This window comes from Buceros rhinoceros, unplaced genomic scaffold (assembly GCF_000710305.1).
Source record: "Buceros rhinoceros silvestris isolate BGI_N320 unplaced genomic scaffold, ASM71030v1 scaffold15157, whole genome shotgun sequence".
NCBI lineage: Eukaryota > Metazoa > Chordata > Aves > Bucerotiformes > Bucerotidae > Buceros > Buceros rhinoceros.
In genome coordinates, this window is record NW_010422896.1 from 33,634 (window position 1) to 49,471 (window position 15,838).

Sequence of the window (15,838 nt, forward strand, 5' to 3'; positions counted from 1 at the left end):
ATGGGAAGACCCCGTAAATCTTTTCTAGTCCCATGCCCCTGCCATGGGCAGGGACACTTTCTACTACGGCAGGTTACTCAGAGTCCCATCTAACTTAGTCTTGAACAATTCCACTGTCCCATATAAAGGTCACTGTGTTAAAGTCAACTACTGTTCTTCCTCACAGTGGCAGATGTTCCTGGTTTAGACGGTGACATTAGAACAAAACGGCAATAGTGAAGGACAAAGGATGTTCCAACCAGCAAAAATAAGAGTCTTAAGCCATGTGAGGGCAGAGATTCCTACAGCATGCTACTTTTACCTTTTTCCTGACTACATTCTACACAGCTCTATTGAAAATCTGAAATGTAAAGTGAAACTAATGTGAAGAAAGAAAATAGAAGGAAAAGTTCTTTAAATCAATGTATGAGCAGTAGCACTCTGCATTAGTAACATGGAACACTAGTCCACAGACTCACTAAATCATTAAAAAGTCCTACACCAGGCTCCCATGGGCTGTACCTGAAGAGGAGGAACGGGAGGCTTTTCTGAGTTACCAGGTCTCAGCACAGACCCTGGCACTGCTTCACCTCCCACACTAAACCTCAGGAACTTTCAGCATCCTTTTCCACCCACTACCACATAATCTCTCATTTTTTCCAGCTAAATTGAGACACAGAAGCCAAGGGACAGATGTTCTCCAGTCTAGTCTCCAAGGATGCAGGGTAAGTCCCAGTCTGGACATAGCCCATGCAAACCTATTTTCACAGGGCTTCTATACTTCCTTCATTAAAACACACTGAACCAGTCAAGATGAAGGATAGGCCAAAAGTTATACTTAAAGACTGAACATCTTTAGTTCCCGCTTGCTCCATTCCAGAATTTGTAACTGAATTTGGGCAAAGAACCTGTAAAATAGCTTAAAGCACACCTGACTAAAGGCATTGTGAAAGGAGAGCCCTAAACAGTTTTGAAAGTCTTGGAAAATACTTCAGCAAATACAGAGAAAAGTAAAGCCCAGAATTCTGCAAAATTCAGAACATCCGAGAAATGATCTTTGAAATACAGACACATTTTCCAACCTACAAAATAACAGTATCTGCACTCCCCATCTCAGTGGTATAGAATAAATTTAGGGTACATCATGAAAATTACTCAAAATCATGTGCGAGCACTAAATCAGTGACTGAAGTTTTCTGTTAGTGAAGGTATATTAAAAAACAGATGTTTGCACAGTAGTATACTAAGTGTTTCACTCAAAATGTAAAACATAACTTCCTTGAGGTATATTTTCTGCTGGAAAGCCAGATAAAGCATTAGCTATGCTTTTATCCTGGGAAGAAAAAGTACATAAGATAAAAACAAAACAATGAAACACTTTTCTGCAATAGTTCTCTCTAATATAAGCAGATGAACAGTCCTCTCACCTTCAAAGCTTGATCAGGAGTTGAAGCATTAATAACCAACTCCCCCTCCACAACCCTGCGAAGCTGTGAATCTTCTTCAAATATTGACTCCATATTTAACACCACCCACGAAAACCAGACCTGCACAGCACATTAGTAACAGAAACATGGATAATGGGATTAGTAATTGTGTTGTTTTCTTAAAAGGAATACATCTTTGTCATGCTCTCATTACAAAGTTGCAAAAGCAGTATCATACCTCAGCCAACTGAAAACCAGTTTCCTCCTTATCTGTGCTGAAACCTCCCCTTTGTATTTTCTACGATCTTGAAAAAGAAGGGGGAAATAGGGACAACTGACAGAATTATCCAGGGAGTTCTGGAGGAAACAACCTTCTCAGATCCAGTAGAATGACATCTCCTCACTCCCACCCATAATATGAGGAACTTGCTTAAGCAGAGAGAAAGCAACTAGTATTCAAAATATGTATCCGATAAAGACTGATCGAATAGAAAAGTAATTCAGTATTCTCTCTCATTAAATACATGGAGAACAGCTGAAGACTGAAAGAAATCTTAACTAATGAATCCTATTATACAAATTCTTGGACACAGATCAAAGTCTGGGCATGTTCTTCTTAGTGTAATAAATGCACAGCACACTCTCAGGCTACATTAGGACTTTGTCAGAAGAAAAGTCACAAACACTGGAAGAGGAAGAAAGAGGGAACAGAGAAAATCCACAAAAACCAGCAGAAGCAGAAAAAAATCCTGGCACCTGTATGTTGCTTATGCCAGGTTTTAAGGGTTGTACAACACCATCATACTGCTTACCTGAGAGGAATTGGCATTGCCCTCAACAAAGGAAGGTGTCACATTGCCTGCCACAATCCAGCTAACCAGCGAAGACAGCAGACCTTTGTCACAATGATAGCCCAGAGCATTCTGCATGGAAACAGAAAACATTTGGGGTTTTTTTTGTAAGCAGCCTAACAGGTGATTTAGAAGCTACAGGTAGATTTGTCACTCTGTGTTCCTCCAAGGTTCCTTTCTGCCTCGTGTTGCTACTTCCCAAGCTTAGCTTGGCCATACACCAATGAAATGCCTGCTTGCACTTCGGTTCTTTTTCAGTGAAAAGACTCTGTTATAGCAACAGCACCTGTTTTTCAGGAGAGGAGGCTCTGTTTTTATTCTAAACACATTATCTAAACACACATTTGAAATGCAAAGACCACAAACTAAAATAACTATGATAGAACTCATGAATGAAACACGTGTTCCAAACAGGTTTTAATTATTTTATTATTATTACAAAATCAGACATTTCCTTGATCTTGACCTGCTTGGAAACTAATCAGATTATCCCACTATCACTCATCATCATGACTGTTCTTACTGGAAAATATATTCACACCAAAATTAGCATAAGGAACACACGATCTGGCCATTTACTCAGTAGCCACACCAACACACCACGTCTACTCACCCTGTGTTGTTGGTAAAGCAGCTTTTGCACGCAGTCTTCTTGACTGTACTGAAAAGCAGCTTTACATAAGTCATCCAGCAAGAAGAGCGTTGCCCGGTCCCTGTGCCACAGCTGCTGGCTGGTGAGGACCTGAACCCAGAACTCCAGTACTGCAGCCGGCCCCACTCCGTTTGGCTGGTCACTTAGGAAAATGTGAGTCTGACAAAGGGTAAAATTATTCAAGAGACTGCGGCTTCAATTAAAGCTTAAGAATTTATTAAAGAATTGTTTCCTTAATTGTTATTATATTTAAATAATTTACAACAATGCTCCCTATGCCCATGGAAAAACAGCTTTGTCATCGCCAGCCTCCACATTTCTGCAGATGCTGCAGCCTGGAGAGCTGAGCTTCTTGTGCAATCAGCAAAAACAGACACAATAGTCGTAAACAGAACCCCTGTGACCTGCAGGCATAAACAGCACCTCTTCCTGAAATGTGACATGCTGTTCCTGCACAAGGACTTCCCAGAGAGCTCTGTTCCCCTTGAGTCCTTAGCCCTCTCCAGTGCTAGTGGGCATTGGTTCTTCACCTCTCTGCAGTTAGAAAAAACAGTTCCCTAACACAGCAACGTACTTTTCCTACCACAGCCATAAATTAATGGTTAAAAGTAAAGCTTTCAAAGATTAATACATCTGCTGCACTCCTCAGCTAACACAAGCAAGAAAGTAGTACCACATATTCCCTTCTCAGGCAGCTTTGACCTGTATTAGAAAATGTGTTTTCCAACATGCCTGGAAAGCATGTATTACTGCTATGTCCAGTGTTACACACCCTGCCAGAGTCAGGCAAGTTTAAACAGAAGTGTTTCAGGAAACCAAACCCAACCATTTGTGCTTGATGCAGGGTACTCCATGGGTGCAGAACTGCCAGATTCTAACCTTAAATACTAACTCAGTCAAAAAAGCCCTCCTGTTTTTAAACCTGTGTGTGTGGCTCCTCTTTTTTTTTTAATAATCTTCTTACCTGTATCATACTACTGAGCAGCTTAACATTTTCTCCATAGCTCACTCCTGTCAAGTGCTGTGTTACTTTATGGGTAACCTGCTGGGTCACACCTTGAGGAACTCCGCTATCCAGATGAAGGAACAGTTGGACGTAAGATAAAAACCTAGGGATGTCAACAAATTAATTCAATGCTAAAATTTCTCCTACTACATATTATACAGAAAACCTGCTTCTAGAAGAGGTAAAACCAGCTCAACAGCACTGGTGACACCCATGTACGAGGACTTAGATCTGTGAGATGGCTGTGAATCAAAGTGCTCCATTTTAACTATATCACAGACACTGTATGAGCAGTTCATAGCAGACGGTAACTCAAGGCACCTCATCAGGGCCGGACACAGTTCTGAGGACCACTTCTGTGGTGCAGCATCAGTGACAATTGTACACATGATGTCAGAAGGGGACACTCCAATAATTACTTCCTCAACCACAATCAATGCCAAAAAGTAGTTCAGCAAATAAACCAGATGTACATCCCCACCACCTGCATCACACTGTCATGAGAGGCAAAACCAAGAACGAAGTCTGACAAATTTAATAGTTAGGATTAACTTTCATTGTCCCTGATCAATAAACATATTAGGAACACATAACACTTACTGTTCATTCTTCAGGAGATAATACTGGCAAGAGTAAAACAGGGGTAAAATTTTATCCAGTACATGGACTACTGTTCTCAGGTATCTAGACTGGACAAGTACACCCAGAAGAGGGATCCCTTCAGCACAGAACTTCTCAATGCTGGAAAAAAAAAAAACAACAAAAATCACCCAACAAAATAAATGAAGAAAAACACACTGACTATCAGCAGAAAGTGAGACAGTGTGTGTAATTTTTTTTGTGAATTGAGATGTAGAGACATTCATACCTTTACATTTCACCTTTGAAATCCTAAACAGCTAAATCCGCAGTGTTTTTCGTTCAGCTTGTATGCAGAGTCATACAATCGCTGATAGATCTGTTAAGTTACTCCCTGCCCTTCAAGGGGTTTGTGTCCTGTCTTACAGAATCATTGGAAACAGGGGATCTTCATCCACCCTGTTTCAATTCAAAGCTCAGTGTTCTTGCCTAAGTTAGCCAGCTAGCCTCCCTCTCCAGGCAAAGAAGAACCTACAGAAGGAATTTCATTTTATTTTGCTTTGACGTCTCCTCAGGGTGGAAAATGCTCTGGACATCTTCCCTCACTACCTACAGATGGAGCTCAGAGGGTTTCCTTGCAGCAGGTACTTAGATCAGTCAACTGAGATGAATCCTACTCTTACTGTTCAGAAAACTCACTAGTGGCACCTTATTTGGTACATTGCTCTGCAGCAATTTTAACTAAGGAGAGTTGCACACTAGGAAAAGATGTAAAACATTAACCCTGTGTCTACTCTGAGGTCACAAAAACTAAACACGGTATTAAGTCACTAGGCGTACGATACAGCGCTTTGATTCTTCTGCTCATTAACATAACTGGTCTTGAACTTTTGCATGTGACGAATGTCAGTACTATTGTTTAGATCAGAGTAACGTCAAATGGTTTTTCACAAGGCCAAAAAGAGCACCCAAAAAGCACAGATGTTCCTTATTTTTTATTCCACGCTTAAATCATGTAAAAATTTCCACTCTCAAACCAGTGTACTTTCGTATCAGCCTCAAATTAGTGCTTTGAAGAAGCACATTACGTATGGCATAACCTTAGCATCAAGCAATTGCTTGGGGAAGGAGAAAACAGACAAGACAATTTCTTTAAAGATTAAAGCAATATTATAAACAGAAAACGAGTCAGTCAAAATTTTTAATATGAGTAAGAGATGACAGATTCAGGGAAAATAAACCTGGGAGAGGCTGACTATGGCTGGCTCTGTACTTTAACTAACTAGTACATTTGGCTGTGTCCAAGAACCTTACCTACAAACCATCCGAAAGCACTGGAGAAGGCTGTGTTGAAACACAGTCAGAGCTTGGAGGTTCAGTATCAAGGTTACAAAGCTCTCTGTTTCTTGTTACCAGTATGAATGGTTTTCCCCTCCTCACTGTTTTCTGAATGCTTTGTTACAGTCCAGCTAAAAACATTTAGCTGCAGAACAGCCCTTTCAGAATGCATGGTTAAAAGGCATCTCTGCCCAGAGCAATCACACTAACCCCTCAGTTTCAATACTATTTCTAATGACTGTTTTGATCTGAACATACAGAAGGCAAAACACAGCATTAGCAAAATAAATGGCATGTTGTTTGAAACTACAGTCCCTGAAAGACCACTTAATCCCTTGCATCAGAAGTCCCTTATTCTTTAAGTATGCATAAGGAATTTAACAGCCCTCAGTTCTTCCTTAGGTTGGCTACTCTGGGGCCATCCACCCAAGGCACACATGAAAAAGCGCTCTCACCTGTGACCTAGCGTGGTCATGGCCAGGGCCAGGTAACAGCCGACAGGGACGCTCGCTTTAACAGCCTTCAGCAGGGGGTGAAGTGTGACAGACTCCGTCAAGTCAAGCACGCTGTCAGACACAGGGATGGCAGGCCAGCCGTGCTGCATGCCACAGTCATTTCTGTGAAGCTTTAACCTCAAAATCAATCCCCATGCCCACTGATTAAAGGAAGTCTCCGGTGTTTCTCCATATCGGACAATGTTGGCCAAGTAGGAGACCTAGAACAAAGGAGCAGGAAGACAAATGAGATGAAGCACAGCTGTACTACAGCACATACAACACTAGTCTAGCACTTGGGTCAGCTTGGAGGAGTTTCCTCTTCTATTGCAATACCGTGACACAAGGTAAGAGCAATAGTAGTCGTTTTTCAGACACACCATGTAGCATCACCACTTAAATTTACCTGAAATCTACCTTTCTATGGCCTTAATTTCCACTATCCCTCTCCCCCCACCCACTCCTCTTGGTAAAGGCTATCAACCTATACTGTCTTCCAAACTAGATATTGGTCTTGGATCAAATCTTATTTTTACTATTTAAAAAAAACCAAACAAAAAAACCAACACAAACCACACAATCTTCAGTGCTGTTTAAGACTGCTAGTGAAAGGAAAACAAAAAAATATATACACAAAAATTTCAACATTGTTAACAAGAAAATCCTAAAACCTGGCAGTCTCTCCTTAAAAAGAAGTCAGAAGTCTGTCTGTGGACAGGCAGTCTCTGTCCTGTGCATGTGTCCATTATCACAAAGACCCTGTCTAGATCAGAACGAACTATAAGTCTTTGTGAAAAACTACTGTACAGCATAAACTGCAGAGCTGAGAGTCAATGCAGATATTTCACCCACTCTGACGGGGGGTACACAAACCCAGGCATTATTTTCTCTCAAATTCCAGTTAAGCTCATGCAAGTCAGGACAGACTCACCAATATAAGTGGCAACTGAGGCTGAAAGAGGCTTAAAAAGAGAACTCATCTAGCTGGCGCAAGACAACAAACCATGATTAAGTAGAGCAGAAAAGCACGTCAGAAAAGAGCAGAAACTATACGAAACAAAGTGTGGGAAGAAAAGACTGCGGAAAAAAGCACAGGGTCGGAGAAAGCACTGTACAAGAAATACTGAGAAGACAAAGCACAACACAATGCTAAAAGCTCTGAATAAATTAAACAGAAGCATCTTGGATTCAATATCCAAAAAAGGGATTTTTAACCTTGATCTTTCTATCCTTCCATTCCCCTTCTGTAACTTGGAGCCAGTGTGCTGTAAAAATCAATGTAATAAATGTTTGTAGGGTGTTCAGTAACACAGCAATGATCGCTACTGAAAGCTCCTAAAATCCTGAGCCTTTAGACAAGGTGAGACTAAGAGCTGGAGACACAGGAAGGATGTCTCTTATGTTCAGCAGTAGTTAAGTAGCCTTTTATGAAGCAAGCAGTAGCCAGCTCTGCATGAGTAAAGGATGATTTGCAAGGACAGTTTGCAACTACACAGTTACAGGCTGGGTAATAATGTAAACCTAGAAGGAAGACAAATTTAACGTTTCTTATTCTCATATTCAACTTCAGTCTATCAGTATCTTCAAACAGGTCTGAGTGCAAAAATACTGAGGTTGATAGCAGTATCAAGATAGAATCGCTTTTAAAAAATAAAGAAAGAAAACAAGGTCTTAGCCTGCAAATCTTCCTATCTATTGCTATCAATTATCTATTCCCTGTAATTCTGAAGAAGGAATACCTGTTTTATGCTTTCAGAAAGTAACCCAGCATATGGTTTCTGAGAGAGGTATTTCTGATATGCTTCCAGGACCATCAACGCAACTTCAGAATGGACAGCTGGATCCAGGTGAAGAGCATCCTGCTAAAACAAACGCACCACAAAACTTTGCCTCATTAAAGAGGTCTCTACAACTGTATCACTCAGTCACACCATGGAGAAATAATCCTTAATGTGAAGAGCCAGGAAGAGATTAGGTATTGTAATAGCTAGGCAAAATCGTGTCCAGTAAGAAAAACTGACCCAACACTGAAGAATAACAAGCTCATACTGGGCAATACAAAGCTCAACAGCTAGATTATTTATGGGAAAAAGTCGCCATGGTCGCTGCTCATGGTGGATTTACCACAATTAATCCAAAGATCCATAGATGGCACTAGAAATCTTGCCTTTAAAAATAAAGCAAAACCAAAAAACCATACCATGGTTTTTTGTATCAAAATGTTGTAATTCCGCTTATCAGCCATATTAAAAAACTATTTTCGCCCCATATCAAAGAGTACAGGCATGACGCCATGACTGCACAGCAACAGTCTCACAGTTTGTTTTTCCTACCATTCCTTAGTTTCCACACGTCACCAAGAAACAGGGAGAAAAAATCTTCATCTGCAAGTATCAGCTCAGCAAAGAAGAGAGTTCAGTATGATCAAATGCACAGATTACAAGGCTAAAATGGATCACTGAATACAGGCAATGGGATTTTTCCCCCATCTATTTCTGTTTTCTCTCTGAAAAAAGATTCACCTTCAAGTGGATCCTGAACCGATGGAGCTCCTGGAGTACCCCACTCCATGGAATATTTTCCAATCATTTAAATAATGCTCAGGGCTTTGAAATCTCTCATTTCAATCATTACTTTTCTTGCATTGTGAAAAACATACCTGGATACCAGCCTGCAAACTACAGTCACACCAGTCCCATATACACTTCCTGGAGGATTCCTCTACTTCTGCAGCCAGAGGTATCTTAATCAATTGACTCACAAAATTGTCCTGTCAGATGTTTCCTCTGATTTAGAGAGGAAACTCTCCCTTAAACACCTCTTTTAATCTCAGCTGTAGCACTACAAGAAAGCAACACAAGCAAACCCTCAGGCAGAACACTGCAAAATTATTGTCAAGTTCCCATCCTACGACATCAAGTGTACAGCCATCGTATAAAATGTAATGTAATTAGGTGTTTTCAAATTCAGTTACAGTCCCGGCTTGAATAACACTTTTACTGTGTTCATCTGACCACGTTCAGGCCTCTTGCTGTTAATACGTACATGGTCACCGAATCCCCAGTTTAGCCCTTCCAAGATAATGCAGGCGAGTTTATTCTCCACTGTCGTCAGAGTGTAATTTAATAACCAGTCACGAATCAGTGCTATCTCAGATGAAGAAGGCTTCCATAAGTGCAACGGCAGCTCTTTAAACAGATATAAAGAAACCTGTGGGGGCAGAAAAGAAGGCAGCTAATTGGTACTCAGAATGGAACAATAATTAGCATTATACTAAAAGATAGAAAGAGCGGTATGATCAAAAAACCATGAACAGGTCTTTAACACGATCCATTCATACCAAGCCGTGTCTCACATGACAGTCTGGTACGGCCTCTAGTTTTCACCGGGTGCCTGCTTTACATGATGGACGTTAGCACTCACCATCCCAACTTTCTCGATGGTCTCTCTCACTCGATCCAGCAGTACAGAAATAATTTGTGTGTGGATGCTGGCAATCGCCCCCAAGAGTTCTCGACCTACTTTTGAAAAAGTCTCTCTTGTGGAAAGACTAACATAAGACACCTGAGAAGACAGAGAGAAGTTACTGGTAATGACTGAGCTTTGCTGACCACAAAAAATTGTCTTTTGTTAAAAACAGAACTAAATTGCTCTTGGTGATCCTGGACGAAGCTGATAAACGCCAAAATTAAAACTGAAACTGATTGCCCTACAAGATAAAGAAATTACTATGTCATAGTCCCAAAACCAAAGTCCAAAACTAAACAAAGGAACACCACCACCACATGCACACTGAAAAATAAAACAAAAACAACCAAACAAAAACAAACTACACACCACAACAGAAAAAACCCACCAGAGCCACAAGTCATATCTATGTGAGTAAAATAAAGCAAAACAAGTATATTTTTGTTTCATTATGGCTTAGTCTACAGAGAAGCTGTTTCTCCTCCAAGAAAAACATGCGCTTCAGGATATTAATTCAGTACTGGATTATCATCCTCCAAAATAGTGCTTTCTTCGTTCCACGGCAGAACAAACCTCCCACTGTTAGGAAGGGAGCATATCCATTCTTTTCCTGAATGGACCAGTAATATTGCTCACCTCATATATCTCCAAAACGATGATTTTGATAAAATCCTCATCCACATCAGCCCGTTTGGTTTGTGCCATCTGAGCAAATGTGGTGAGCAGACAAATTTCTTCCGAGCAGTTCATTGATTTGAGATACTTTTCAAAATTTTCAAGATGCTCTGGGTCTAGAAAAAAGTTACATGGAAGAAACATGATTAAAAGAAATGCTACAGGACTTATGCCATCAATATTTATTCATTCACTAATAGTCCACAGAAAGAAGCAGTCAGTGACAAAGGAATCATCATCATGGGGCTAGCACTCTCTCTTCAGAAGTGACTGGTATCAGCTGTTTTTACACATAGTGCCAGAAACATCACAATATGCAGTGAGACCGTATGATTCAATAAATAATGCTAGTAATTCATAACGAAAGCTAAAACTGCTTCAAGAACAGCTGGGATTCCATTTTTAATAATATTTTAAGCATGTTGATCATCCACAGGAAGAACTGCTTGAATTGTTTTGCTCTTTAAAAATGGTATCATGGGTTTGGTGTCCATTACATATTGGAGCAACTAATTACACAGATTAACTTCAAATTACATGAAAGGATTCCAGTTTTAATCAGTACACAGTCAAGAGAAGATTAAAGCTAAGCCCAACCAAGAACAGCAGAGAAATTTTGATCTAATTCAGAGACTCTGCCCATTTGACACAGGATTATCTCAAGCAGCAACTACACCCGGGAGATCATTCTATGCCAATTGCAAATAAAAATACTTTTAACATCTAGTCCTGGGTCTAGATTGCACCTAAGAGTTACACAAAAAGGTCAGTTTCAGTCTCGCAGACTCAGTGCAAGAGAATTACTGAATGCACTTGCTTGGAAAGTATCTCTGAAAACAGAGAACTGAAGTTGCATGGGACAAGAAGGCTGACAGATGCTTTTGCTTGAAATCAAGGCAAGTTTCTTCTTTAAACCCAAGAGTGTCACATTGCCAAACACAAACATTTCATTTCCTGAACAGGACTTCAGAAGAATTTTTAGTTCTTCCAAATAACTTTAAGTAGCCTTTAAGACTACTTTAAGAAGTAACTTTAAGAAGCACTGAAAGCTGCATGTGAACTATAAAATGGAGAGCAGCTTGCTTTCTCTGAAGCATCACGTGCCAGTAAACACAGTGATCTTCTCGTAGCAGTTGAATATACTGAAAAAGCACTCATTGTGGCACTCAGCTACTCCATCTGCACAGGCACACGCTCAGCACGCTTGTGATTAAACACTTCCACTTAGGTCACATTCTATTTTAAGGGCTTTCAACAATTTTGCAACCGTACTTCAACCTAAGAAGGTCAGAATTGTACAGGCAAAACATCTCATGAACAGCTTGCTAGAGGATTGTGCAATTTAAGTCAAGAGTTTTTCCATATAGCAAGGTAATTACACTCCTGATAGATACAATACTCATACAGGGGATGTCTCATCCATTCAACTCCTTTTCCTAATGCCACCTTTTATCCTTCTAGCAGAAGTTACAAAGCAATGTGGGTTTTGTTGTTTAGGGTTTATAAGGTAATGCAGAAGGACAGAAAAAAAACCTATGCCATTACTATATATAAAGATATTGCAGAAAATCAGAATCACAGGATGGTCTGGATTGGAAGGGACCTTTAAAAGCCATGTAGTCCAACCCCCACAGGGTGACCCACAGTGTGGGGAAGGGGTGGGACACACAAGTAATGGACGACTATGACAGCACTGGTCATACTAGCACCATGTGTGTCTGTGTTTCATTATGCACAGACCAACCAGGAAACAGAGAAGGGGTTTGGAGGGTGTTAGAAGAGAAAAAAAGTATCCGGTAAAAATAGGACAAAGACTATAAACGGAAGGAGGAGAGATTATGCCAGCTGCTGAGCACATGCAGAAGAAAAGGTCTAGCACACAAGTCACTGCTCTGCCATCTCCCAGCTACCTGCTTCAACTGTGCCTTCCTCTTCACTGTACCTAGTATTCTCTGTGGGCTGCACACACAGACTCCACACCAACATCAAACCCCACCAAGCCAAAGCTTGGAAAAAGAGACAAGGAAAAAGGAAAGAGGAGGGACTCCACCTAAATTCTACCGTGTCACAGTGGAGTAACTTCACCACACAGCTGCTACTTGAGCCAATTTCCTTCCTCCTATGCACGTTTGATCACACTCCTATTCAAGTTCAGTGACCCTGAAAACCAGTGGCTCATCAAATCTTGGTACTGGCAGTAAAGAAATTGTCACCAGGAATGTTGTTCAGCACATCCTCATAGCCAGTTGCAATGGATGCAAAGACAAATCTGTTAACCCTGTATTTACAAGAATTGAGGAGAGCACACGCTTGTACTTGCACAGTCAAACATCAAGAAGAAACCACTAGGTCATTGCTTAGTGAAAAGGTGTGTTCCATAGTAAGTCTACTAACATTTGGTCCACTCAAGAATACTTCAAGTATCCAGACTTCCCGTATTTCCCTAGGGGGTTATTTTATATCTGATAGCTCTCACAGTCCAGAGGTCATCCTAATAAGGGCAGCCCCATCACTACACTCCATTTTATCTTGCTACTTCTACCTATGTCTTAAAAGCAACTATGCTTCCTCCTCTCTAAACGTGCAGGACCACAGATTCCACCAGTTAACAAGGCTTGCTACCACCTGTAGATTCACCACATGTCCTGGTTTAGCCAAAACTTCCCCTGTTTCGGAAGCTCTGCTGTAAACTGACCAATCAGGTATTCCCTGCCACGTACATATAAATGCGACATCAAATTGGTTAAAAGTTGTGGTGGGCTTCTTTCTGTTTCCATTTTCTGGATGCTGGGCCTTTAAGAACTGGACACACGGCCAGCCCTCCCTCTCTTCCGCACCGGACAGCCAAGGGCAACATTTCTCTCACAGACCAGCCTGGCTCGGCCACACTACCCAGCTACAGCGATCCTGCCACGCGCCTCTGAGCAGCAACTCCCCCCACGGACCTGCCTGTTTAGCTCTGCCTTCCAGCTGCCTGCTCCTCCCTCGCTGCTTTTCCGTTTTCACATTCCTGCAGGCTCGGTAAGCCGAAGTCGCCGCGGAAAACTGCACGCCCCAGAGCTAAATTCCCCTCCCCCAGCACCGCCCCCCCCGCACCTGCCTGTTTAGCTCTGCCTTCCAGCTGCCTGCTCCTCCCTCGCTGCTTTTCCGTTTTCACATTCCTGCAGGCTCGGTAAGCCGAAGTCGCCGCGGAAAACTGCACGCCCCAGAGCTAAATTCCTTTGCCGCTTGGAACTGTCTCCTGCCCACGGCTGTCGCCGCCAACGCTTCTGCTTCAGTCCACAATGGACTGGTAAAATTGTGTTGGTCTGGTTTTCCCCACGTGGCGCCGCAGTGTTTTGACTGCCACGGGTTTTTCTTTGTAACTGCCACCACGTGGCTGTTGCCATCTTTGAACTGCTGTGGTTTTACTTTCGTCCCGCGGTTTTAACTCTCGCCTTTCCATTTCCTGAAAAAAATCCCTCAATATCTTACTGGTTTTCTTTTTTGTATTTAATATTTTTCTGTTTGCTGAGTTATTAAAGCTTGTTTCAGTTTTTCAAAAAAGCATATTAGAGATCTCACGAATTCTCTTCTGCCTTCCCCTATTTCTGCTGGAAATTATCATTACCAGGTATTATCATTACCAGACCTTGGCTCAACCTCGGCCAAACCAGTGACACCACACTAAACATTTCTCAAATTTAATTTGGGAAGGGAAATCAATAAAAAAGGTTCTCTCCGAAGAGAATGTTAATGCTATGGTCTTCTAGGGTATGAATTACAGGAAATGAAGTCAGCATTATACTGGTGTCAGTAAAAAGAAGCTACTTCAGAAGATTAGATGGATTTCACTGAAAGAACTGTGGATATTCCCTGTCTAGACATTTGTGAAAAATAGTATTGGGCTGACACCACCCATTTAGGAGAATAATAGGATAAAAATATCCTGCATCAGCATACAAGGGACTTTAAAACACAAAAGTTAGCTAGAAGCAAAACAAAGCCTGAACAAAACAAAAAGTTCATTGTTTGTTACTGTTAGAGCTGCAACCCACCGCATCGTACTACATTCTCTTTGTTCAAGATGCAGTCAGAATTTCTCCAAAAAACAAAAACAAAGTCCTACTGAAACAGCATAACTGTTACTGTTTTGCCTAGCAAGCGCTAATGAGATCAGCACTTCATAAAGTGCACAACGCTACAGTCTTGGTATCTGTCTCCCACTCTGTGTAAATTGCCTTAAACATTAGCTGAGCTTGCACAGACTCAAGACACTCAGTAGCCTCCCAATATCATCATTTCCTTCTGCTTCTCCATGAAAGGACTTGGTTGATGTGGTAACAGCTATCTGGGCTACCACACAGCTGAAAAGTGAAACAGAGTGAGGTTTGCTCTCCCTGAGGACAGCAAAGAGGCTGTGAGGCAGGGAGTCACAGGTTTGTTTACCTGTCTCTGTCAATCAAGGCCTGAAATATTTAAAACCAAGGCGCAGCAAAGGGAAAGCAGCAATCCAGCTGGCTTCCAAATGACTCTGCTATAGCTGAAACCACCACGATCACTGTGGGGATCATCACAGGACAGAAGACAAGGGGAAATAGGAAGGAAAGGTGCCATACATGACAACAAGAGCATCAGAAGAAGGCTTGAGGTAAGGGAATCATCTGTAACTGTCAAAGACAGGCAGATCTCCCACAATATAAGCTACTAAAGACAAAACTAGCAAGTTTAGGGGGAAAAATAAGGAGGATTGGGGTATTTATACAACTATGAAGAGCTCAACAGTGAAGAGCTCACAAAAAAATCAAAACCAAAAACAACCCCAACCCAACGTAATACAAAATTCTGCATTTTAGGATTAATATCTCACTTTCCTAAGTATTACACAAAAGGTCAAGATGGGACACAATACGAGAACACACAAGATATACCTACTGCATGGGACTCTTGCAGCAATCTGAGGGAGTCAGCAGCAGTCATGGTCAGGGACAAAACTAAAAGGATGGTAGATCAGGCAACTCCCACTAAAATGAGAATTTGGGCAAACAAGTAATGGAAGACCATGGACTGCCCAGAACATTTCTAAGGCCTCTGGACCAGTCATGCTGCTGAAAGTGTGTTTAAAAAAATGGAGCCTGCAAAGAGTTAAACCTGTAGCTGATGCAGAAGTAGCTGAATCAGTCAAAGTTGGTTCTGAGTGTAGGAATTCTACCTTTGAGCCTTTGTTTGCAGTCAGCAGGTTGCAGAGTAGAGCAGAGCTTTTCCAGGTGCTCGCTCTCTGCACAGTGCATGACAAAGAAGAGCCTCCAAAGCATGTTGCTGGATAAGGTTCCGTAAGGCATCTCAGACATGAACAACCAGACTCCCAACCTGCGTCATATGAAGAGACG

At 41.5% G+C, this 15,838-nt stretch overlaps 1 protein-coding gene across 1 annotated transcript in view; it reads right to left on the bottom strand.

The window, feature by feature from the left end:
- The window catches only part of EPG5 (ectopic P-granules autophagy protein 5 homolog (C. elegans)), a gene marked incomplete at its 5' end in the record, with an annotated part of 52,805 nt that overhangs the window by 26,514 nt on the left and 10,453 nt on the right, over nt 1-15,838 (bottom strand). Inside the window, 11 exons of the mRNA XM_010140225.1 lie at nt 1,407-1,526; nt 2,219-2,329; nt 2,871-3,068; nt 3,874-4,018; nt 4,516-4,656; nt 6,288-6,547; nt 8,066-8,188; nt 9,372-9,536; nt 9,750-9,890; nt 10,431-10,585; nt 15,661-15,818. Of these exons, the coding sequence (XP_010138527.1) occupies nt 1,407-1,526; nt 2,219-2,329; nt 2,871-3,068; nt 3,874-4,018; nt 4,516-4,656; nt 6,288-6,547; nt 8,066-8,188; nt 9,372-9,536; nt 9,750-9,890; nt 10,431-10,585; nt 15,661-15,818 (1,717 nt within the window). The remainder of the gene's footprint in view (nt 1-1,406; nt 1,527-2,218; nt 2,330-2,870; nt 3,069-3,873; nt 4,019-4,515; nt 4,657-6,287; nt 6,548-8,065; nt 8,189-9,371; nt 9,537-9,749; nt 9,891-10,430; nt 10,586-15,660; nt 15,819-15,838) is intronic.